Genomic DNA, 9,662 nt, shown 5'->3' on the forward strand with positions numbered 1-9,662 from the left:
AAACCAAACACTCAATTGTATGTTTCTGTCTAACGACCTCCGTATTAAAATGGAGAAACATGACTTGACATACAGTATGACCCCAATTAGCATACGACGGGCTGATTATACCTTGGCATATGGATGAGCCCTTTGCTAAGAAGAAAATATCAACCATATTCATAGTGGCTGCTGTTATTTAAAAACAATGCTTGAAACACTCAGTGACTAGAGGCTGAAGCCAAAGAGAAATGGTTCACATGGTACCAAGATTCGGAGAAGGAGCTTACCTTCCCTGCAGAACTAGATTTGCTATTTTAAGCCCTGTTAGAGAAACCAGGGGGGGCAGGGGGAATATGCAAGTATAAAACATTTCATTCCAGTATGCATTTCCTCCCTGAAGCAGTACGGGCCCATTGGTATTTCTCATCGACTTCAAGCAGCATTCAGTCAGACCCTAAAAATGATTGTACCATGCGTCCAAAGCACGCTGCTGTGCTTGCTAGTCATCTTTCATTATTCAAAAGCAGGCTAAATTCAGTAAATAATTTTTACATGTGTCAGGATGACATTTGAACTATTGTTGGATCCTCTTCAAACTGGGGCATTCAGAATCTCTCTGGGTTTACCCCCATCTCACCACACTTCCACCAGACAAGGGATTCCAGCTACTTCGCTCCATCAGTCTTCACTGCAGGAGAGACTATAGAGTACGCCCCGAAGTCACTGTATTGAGGCTGTGTTGGAATAAGGGAATATACTGCAAAGGAAAAGGCCCCTAAACACTCCCTCACCTTTACTGCTGAGGAAGACCTAGCCCAGCTAACCCTGATGCTTTTATAGAGCAGCTCTACAGAAAGGTGGTGCAGCAGGAATAAAAAATCCCCAGCGCTTTAGGCTTTGAAAATTAAATCCACATTAAACATCATCTGGTGGCCAGTGCCATGGGGTACTGATCCTGAAACACACGTTTAATACAAGACACGATGCACTGAGATGCTGAGTTAGGTTTTGGATATGAGATAAAATATGCAAGCTCCTGGAATTTCACATTTCTGGGCTGCGAAACAATTTAATGCAAAAGATAAGGTTTCTGCATTGCAGACATTTTTCTTCTTATTAAATATATAATGTATTTGGTCATGAATGTGAAGAGACTTTATACAAAAGGAGGCTTTAAGAAGAAAACTTGAAGTGTCCTTGATAAAGCTGCATAGAATAGCTGTAGCAACAAAAATGAGGCTCAGTAAAACCAATACTAAACACCCATTTAACTACCGTCTGGTCTAGCTGTCATTTCCCAGAATAACGAAGCTTGCATTAATGGAAAGCACTTCTGTACACATACATGTTATCATTCTCGAAGAAGCTAAGCGAGTCCAAGAAAACATTTTGTGAGTAATACATGTTTAAAGAAGAAAACTATAAACAACAGTTATGGAAGTATGTACTTTAACCAGCACTATGAACATCCCTACACCAACAGAAAACTATTTTATACTATTAAGGGTTTGATGCAAACGTGGCAGTCTCTAAGCCTCTGCAATATTTCTAAGAGGAAAGAACCCCCCTCCAAATCATTATCAATTAATAGGCACATAAAAGAAAACCAGAGCATACCCTTCAGAATTTATAACAACATCTATAACGCTTAAGGCGTATTGGACAACACCAAGTATCCCACCTTTACTTGAGTAAGTAATGAGAGTTTACAAGGTCAGCCTTCATCTGAAAGTGTTGGCTGAAGTTCCCAGCTGGTGTAAGCCAGCACGTTTCCTCTGAAATCATCTACTCCCATTTCGGCTGCCGAGAGGCTGGCCCATAAAGTCATTTTTGTTTACACAACTGAAGACGACAGGGGCTCAAACCCTAATCATGCTATGGCCCAAAGCTTCCTAGCTGCATAGGTTCTCTCCGCCTGAGGCCCTGAACTACTGCAACTCTTCTGGAATTTGGTAGCTTTCCAGCAGTACGTTTGCAGCACAAGCAACAAACCACAATCAGCTTTTGAGGAGTCTTTTTTATTAAGATAAATCCAGCAAAATTCCTAACAGTGGGTACATACAACCAACCTGCCCTTTTAAAAGAAATGTTTGTATTTCATTTAAAAACATGATTACACTTTTATTTATTTATTTTTTTCAAAACTGACAAAATAAAATTACATTTGGGAAACAACAGATTTCCAGCTCTTAGGTTTTTCATGAAAATAGCTCACCTTCTTTATAAAAGCAACCCACAGAACCACTGGAATGTTTAACACGGTTATTTGTTTTGAGACCTCCCCACTTTAAGAAACCATACAACACATACAAGGGTAAAATTAAAATCTGAAGTCTGTAAGCATGACTTACACAAAAAGGGACACACTGACAGAAGTCAAAAGCTACCACCACTTATTCTTTCCATGTACCATACAAACTATTACAATCACAAAATTTAAAAACAATGATTTTTTTGTTGTTTTGTTTGTTAGGGATTTAATTCCCAAGTAACCGAGATGAAGATGTTCCATAATTAAATTCATGCTAAAAAAACCTGCATTTATAAAATAGTTGATAAAAATATTCCTCTCTGTTAACAATACAGCATGGAGGTACGGATACCAAATGATGGAGATATAGGGCAGGGTTAACATTACTCGGACTTGGCTTCCTTATCATCAGATGCTTCAGCAGCTGGTGCCTATAAAAGTGTTTGGGAAGAATAGAAATATTATTCGTAATGCTAATCGGATTCCATTCCAACAAGCATCAAAGAGAGACTAGTTTGTTAGCACAGACATGGACAACATTTTGTGTAGATGGACAAGAATGCACAGCTACTACAGAAAATATCAACACAACAGCATGTCGGCTGGTAATTCTAAAAATTCAAACACAGATGAGTATTAACTGATGACCGAGTTAATTTTGGAATGTTAAGTGCCTCCAAAGAGGCAGAAGTCTAGAACGTGTTTTAGATTAGGATCAATCATAAGCTAGGGAAAGTTCAAGTCCTCATCTTCGTAAGTCACAGGGAAGTGTAAGAATTACACATAAAAGCGCGATACTGGTCTACCGTCCGAACTTCAGGGAAATTGATTCTCACCTGTTTTCTATAAAAAGGTCCGCTATTACTTTTTAAGTCAACACATCAAAATTGCAAAGCTCCTATCAAAGATCCTTTGAAGTACACTAACCCCATATTAATTTTTAGCAAAGAAGCTCCTGAATTACTTTTAAAAATGAAAGAATAAACGACCCATTAACTGGATAATGATACTCAACACATGAAGAGAGATCACCGTAAATCAAAAGTAACAGAGAACACAACAAGCTAGTCTGTGCCTACAGGGGCAAAGGGAGCCCATAGCAAACGTTGCGTTTCTACTACCAGCAAGGAAACTGCTAGGAAAAGGCCATCGGGAACTGACTGAAGCTTGTAGCTAGTCCTAGAAAATGGCAGCTCTTAGGTAAGTAGCTGATACAGTAAGAACCTGTAAGAAAGAGGCTTGCAGACCAAGAGACAAGACCAAGTTTATTTTGCAGATGTCTTGTTGAACTGTTCTGAGGCGAAGAATTGTTTTAAAGAATTGTGTAAAACTTAAAACCAGATTTCTGGCACAGTACCAACCCGTGCTGAGCAGAAGAGGCAATCCAGCAGTCCAGAGAGGATATGCAAAGTCAGCTCAGGGTTGGATAGCAATCTTACTGAGCTCTATTGTTCCCCAAATATTCTGCATTGCTCTTGTGCCAACCCTGAGAGGGACACTACGATAGCACAGACCACCTGTGGAAGGGCTCTATCACATAGCAGGAATGAGTTTGAAGGAGAATGCTATTCTTTCAGGCTCTCCCTGGGAGTTGCCCTGTGCAGGTACTGCGGCTGGTCTGTCTTTACAGGATGGCAGTGAAACACAACACACCACCTTCTGACAAGGAGGCCCAATCGTTGGCTCCTGCGGATGTATTACCAATACATCTGTGTTTATTCCCATGTTTACTGTAGCTAAAGTACCTCATTAGTTTTGGTATCTCCGTTTTCAGAGTGGTTTTCTTCTTTAGCATCCTCTTGTTTAGTTTCATCTTTGCCTTTGGCTCCTTTCTTCCCTTTTGTTGCTGCCTTTTTGTCCTCCTTTTTATCATTTGCTGCCTTTTCTTTCTGTTAAGAAAACAGACCGTGATATGGTAAACACTAATTTCCACCTCGTACATCTGCACACGGACATATTCAACTCTAAAACCGTCTACGCAACCTGCTTCTACACGCTGAACTTCCTATTGACAAAGATGAGATGAAAGTTTCCAGGGAGAAGTGCTTTCCTTCTATTCTGTCCTGAATGTGCTACTGGGAAGTGCATAATATAAAAGCAGCCATGGCTGGGGTTAAAAGAATTCCTATTTTAAATAGGCATTCAATTAAATTAGCTAAAAAATGTTGAACTGGCCTGTATTTCTGCTGTGCTGCTGAAAGGCATACCACAGAACAAAAAGAACATCTACAGCTAGTGGAAATAGCAGAATACTTCAGATGTGCTATTAATGCCTATTTAGAAAACTGTAACAAAGCTGTAGTCAAAGGACTTTCCCCCTTCCCTGCCAGAAATATTCCTTACTATAATAAACCATTTGTGTGATAGACAAGTTGGGGGCTCAACAGCATCACTTCAGTAACAACGTGAACTTTGCATGTATTATTTAAGCGCAGTTTTTTATATGTGGATCAGGCTAAACCAAAACAAAACTTGATGCTACAACTTCTGTAGTAATAGTTTTCTATATGGCAAGGTCAGACCCCCATACAGTAACAAGCGTGACTCTCATTAGTTTCACTTCCAAGGATCTGCCTCTTGCTGCCAATAAGTAAGTGCACTAAGCAAACTAGATTAGTTCCTCGCTTGATTAACCCAGTTCCAACAAAGGAACCATAAATATCTGCAAAATTACTACTCACAGGTAAGTGAAGATAAACAGGTAATTACTGAAGATATCTCTCTCTCTCTCTCTACTCAGAAGATGGAGCTGTCTCAGTGACTAGAAGTTACAAAAGTATACTTTATTTCAACACCTCGCTTATTAGTGTACAAAATTAATTCACATTAAAAATGAGCTGCTAGCTCAGGGTAAACTCAGATAGAGTATAAGGGGCAAAGTCACCTGATTCTTCAATGATACCAATGATTAAAAATTCACCAAAATTAACACCAACTCCTATAACAATGCAGAAAATTTAAGGCAGGAGGTTAGTAAGAGAAGGAAGAGAGTCACCAGAGGAGGAAAGGGAAGAGTAAGCCTCCACTCGCTCTTTTCCCCCTCTGTTGGCTTTCAAGAGAGGCAGCAAAAAGATAAACATCATAATATCAGCACCCAAGTATTCTGGTACTGTTTGGCAGTAAGATTAAGAATTGCAATACTTTGCTCTCTGTCACTTGAACAGACCTCATCAGACCTCTGAAGCACATGTAAGTAGACCACTGTGAAGGGCTCCTCCAGCAGCACCGGTATGCTCCAAACTCAGGAGCACAGGCATGTTAGTCACTTGCTCTTCCAATGTAAGCCATAAAGGATTTTTAAAGACTTGGGGTTGTTTGAAGAAGGGTATCTTTTCCCTTTACCCCATTAAAAAAAAGTCAATAAAGTATTAACAGAGCTAAAACTGTAATTCTCTGTAGCCCACTCTTTGCTGGTAAAGCCCCTCTTAAGAAAGCTTTCAAGGAGAATCTACAGTAACTGGCTTCCATGGCTGGACTGACCGGAGAGAAAGTGTCTCGCAGCACAGAGCTGTGAGTGAGGATCCCGGGATCTCTGCTCTGTTCTGCAAGATCCGTGGCTTCTGGGGACAAGCGAATGGCTATTCTGTAAGGACCAACACTCACAACCAAGTGAGTCCAGGAAAAAAAATACCCAAGGAGACGACATTATTTTTCAATGTCCAAGCTTCTTCCATCCTCTCAGCTAGTTCTGAGCTAATACCACTGTATTAATTTTCCTGAACAATTTTTCTATACAGATGGCAACATCAATTCAGTAATAAGGTCATGTGTTTTATAAAGTGATAGAACTTTTTTCCCAGCTCTATGTTTTTCAATATGGCCAAGTTTAGAAGGTAAAATCTATTCTGACACACAAAAAAACATTTGAAGAACCTGAAGGTTACATATTTGAGGGAAACCAGAATTAAAGATGCCTGCACAATTCTTATTACATCCCCCTTTGCACAGATACTGATCCAGTATTAGGAGCTCTAGAGAGCCAAAAATGCAGCTCAAGTATCCTGGCTTCAAACCAGCACCACAGAAGCAAGAGGACCAACGCTTTCCAAGTCCAACTGCGGGGCAATGTGCGGTGCAATGACCAAGGCACCGCTCCCAGCAGAACTAAACCGTGTATGATCCCAGAGGGAGGCCGCACCATACAGCTTGTGCAGGAAGGGAGCAAACTAAGTTTTGACAGTCGCTTACAGTCCTTAACTTTTGAATGTTTATTTTCACAACTTTTAAGATTCGGTTAACGCAGCTTTCGTGTATAAACCCCGAGATGTTTCCATAAAAATAAAAAAGCAAACTTGAAAAAAAAGAAAATACCAACAACGTGCATCGTATCCAACTGCACTGAGCTCTGCATGGGTCATCAGCAGAGGCTGAACCCAGGACTTTTAGATCCCCAAGCCAGCTCTCTGCCACTTGGGCTGGAAGAGCAGCCACCAGCGGTAGGCTCTCCTCCTCCCAGGGTACCAGCAGACACCAGAAGGAGATGCAATCCAGAGTGTGCCAGCCGCATGAGCACCACAGGAATGCGGAGCAGCAGGGTTCTGAGGTTCCCCTGCCGCTCTGGAATGGGATCTAGAAATCTGGCTGCACGACCAAGATGCAGATGCAAAAAACTTGCTCTCCACACCATTGCAATTACAGAGCTGAGATGCGGGATCCCCAAACCGACAAGCAGGGTTCTCCTTCTTGTCCATTTCTCATGACATCTCTGATGCTCCATATAGAAGGACTTGGAGGTAGAATAGTTTTCATCATCTGGAAGTCTGCTGTGCCATATGCAATTGCAAGGCCTTTTAAACGTACAGAAAAGAGCTCCTGGTTCCCAGCCCGTCATCCCCTTCTGCAACTAAAGCATCTCTTGCACCTGTGTTTTGTCCATACGACCACCAAAACCACAAAGGAAAATGTACGATGGGAACAGGTTAAAAAGAACGCTAAAGTTCTGTTGTTGTTGGTGGTTTTTTCCCCAGCTGCAAAATCCTAATACAATCTGAGTATTTACAGAGACATCTAAAAAAAAGCACTGCAAACTGTGACCGCTGGGGCAGTCTGTGACAGGAAAGGGGTATAAAGAAATACCACATATGGATTGCAGAACTGTCCCCTTTTAAATTTCAGACTGTTAATCCAAAGCAAAAAGGAGCTTTAAATAGTTTCTTTTTTAACTATACTATCAGGTATGCCAAGATTTCTGGCATTTCCAAAAATATCCAGCTTAAGGAAACTGGTACATAGAACTTTATCTCCAGTGATTAAAATTTGATAAACTGATAACTAGCTGAAAAGAGTGCCTTTGAATGAAAACATAGTAAGAAACTATAATTAAAAGCATGATTTTCAATACTGTCTCTGAGTCTCTGATCTCTATGCAAAGCATCGTTTTCCCAACAATGCATTACACGAAACTTCAGAATGGCCTTGCAAGGCAAGCAGCAAAGCCTCACCACAACTTATTTAAAATCTGTTCAGTTTCCCGCATTCCTTCACTAGGAATTAGATAAAATGATCTTTACATCTTTCAAGTTCTTCTAACTCACATAATTCAATCTTAACCCTTTCAAGAAAATGATGAAAAACCAAAATGGTTAGTTGTGGATGTTTTTTCCCCCCTATAAACACCTTGAGAAAGAAAAGTATAACTTCAGTTCAAGAGATCTCGAAGACTTACCTTAGGTGCTGCCTTTTTGGGCTTTGGCTCCGGTTTAGGCGGAGCAGGTTTCTGTACAAAACATACATAAGAAACAGAGTCAGATGAATGCTATAAATGTTTTAGCAACATGCTGTTAACTTTTGAAAACTAATCAAACAAAAAATAGTTTAGAGCTGTCTGCTTCATTCTGTAGTATAAAGAAGTAAATGTCAGAGACAGATCAACATGTTTCATTAACCAAACCCGCGTTTCCTCACGTATGTTACAGTGGCACAGATGCTGATAAGAGTAGTAAGTGGATCATTACTGTGTCTGGGTGTTACTGTCTGCTGTGAAGGCAAGCGTGTGTCAGAAATGAAAGGTATTAACATTTGGACACAACTCTACGTATGAATACATATCTTAGCTTTCACTAAAATTAAGTACTTTCTTTTTTAAATAGCAATCGTTATCCACTTGGCATTTCCAAGATGGCTTAAAAAAGGGCTGGGTGCACTATGTGTCTGTAGAAGAGGATGCCAAGAGCCTGTTTAAGGCTGCGACTTTGGGCTGAACCCTATTGCCCGACACAGATTTATACCCTCTATGTCTCAGTTTACCCAACAGTTGAACCGGCAAAATCAATAGGCAAATTACAAGTATAAGGAGAGAGCAGGCCACTTATAGACCTATGAGCAGGTACTTGTATGGAGAAGACCTACAAAGAACAAACGCATCTTGAAATCAATATTCCTTGACTCTGGATACTCATGCGTCCAGACCTCACGTTAACTAACACAGCTGTTGCATCTCACATGAAATGTCTAAAAGTAAGCCTGTAATGTGTTGATACTCGAGGACCGAAAGCATAAAATGGGAATTTTACTTTTAAATATTGCAATACTCTAGCCATGCCTTTCACAATACCGGTGGGAAAAAACCAAATAGTTTCTCTGTAACTGTCCCCTAGAACGTAACACCCCACGTGATGTAATATTAAGAGAGTAAATAAAGATACTTACAGCAGATAGTCTAGCTGACCTTCTCTTTGGCTATGTAAAGAAAGATGTGTCACTAAAATTCAGAGAGCATGTAAAGCAGTGCTTTCCCAGAACCGCAACCCAGAATAACACGGCACGTGCACTACGCCACGAAGCCCCATACAAATTCGAGGGTTTATGAAATTACGGGCATTATGGCGATGACTTCCCGGAAGTGCAGCTTTGTTCCATAGTTCCCACCCTACGCTGCCGCCCTTTTACCCCACTGAGGTGGCAAGTGATATAAGTTTCTCTTACTTCCAGGAGTTGTGCCATTAAGGCTCTGCCACCGAGCCATTGCCTGCGAGGCTCAAGGGGACACGTTCCCGTTGGATCTGATGGCCTCAGCGCGGCGGAGCCGCTGCCTCCAGCCGGGACTCCCAGCACCCACCTCAGGCGAAGAGGCCAAGGGACGGGCCCGAGCACCCCAAACCCAGGCGCAAGGCCCGAGCCTGCACCCACCCCTGTGGGGGCCGCAGATCTGTGGAGCCCCCTAAAAGTTCTCGGGAGGAGTGGGGACCAGCACCTACCTCCTCCTTTGCCTCGCCTTCAGCTGGAGCCTGCAAGGAAAGCCAGAGACTGAGGTGAGAAGGCGACGCCATCCTCTGGAGCCCTGCCTGAGGCGAGCCTGGGGCGGGGGGTGGCCACCGAACCCCCAACACCACCCGGCCGACTAAAGCCGCCCCGCCCCGCTTCCCTTCATCCCCGCTCCCCCTGACCGCCCAGCGGGCCAGGATCGAGAGGGGAAACCCATGGCGGCATC

General features: G+C 42.0%; 1 protein-coding gene across 1 annotated transcript; it reads right to left on the minus strand.

Annotated features, from left to right (window-relative positions):
• Positions 1 to 1,984: 1,984 nt before the first annotated feature.
• Positions 1,985 to 9,501, minus strand: HMGN5 (high mobility group nucleosome binding domain 5). Its single transcript, XM_010572402.1, has 5 exons — positions 9,430 to 9,501; positions 8,882 to 8,911; positions 7,899 to 7,949; positions 3,979 to 4,122; positions 1,985 to 2,664 (listed from the first exon to the last, which is right to left on the minus strand). The coding sequence occupies exons 1-5, from the start codon at positions 9,499 to 9,501 to the stop codon at positions 2,617 to 2,619; spliced, it is 345 nt and encodes a 114-aa protein (XP_010570704.1). The 3' UTR covers positions 1,985 to 2,616.
• Between the last annotated feature and the right edge of the window lie 161 nt (positions 9,502 to 9,662).

This window comes from Haliaeetus leucocephalus, unplaced genomic scaffold (genome assembly GCF_000737465.1).
Source record: "Haliaeetus leucocephalus isolate CR32 unplaced genomic scaffold, Haliaeetus_leucocephalus-4.0 Scaffold340, whole genome shotgun sequence".
In the NCBI taxonomy this organism is placed as follows: domain Eukaryota; kingdom Metazoa; phylum Chordata; class Aves; order Accipitriformes; family Accipitridae; genus Haliaeetus; species Haliaeetus leucocephalus.

What these genes read in the sequence shown, in the direction of transcription:
- HMGN5 (XM_010572402.1), bottom strand. Translation starts at nt 9,501, where the DNA reads ATGGCGTCGCCTTCTCACCTCAGTCTCTGGCTTTCCTTGCAGGCTCCA. An exon ending in AAGGCGAGGCAAAGGAGGAG is followed by an intron (nt 8,912 to 9,429) that starts GTAGGTGCTGGT and finishes TTCTTTACATAG; the next exon opens with CCAAAGAGAAGGTCAGCTAG. An exon ending in GAGATACCAAAACTAATGAG is followed by an intron (nt 2,665 to 3,978) that starts GTACTTTAGCTA and finishes ACACTTTTATAG; the next exon opens with GCACCAGCTGCTGAAGCATC.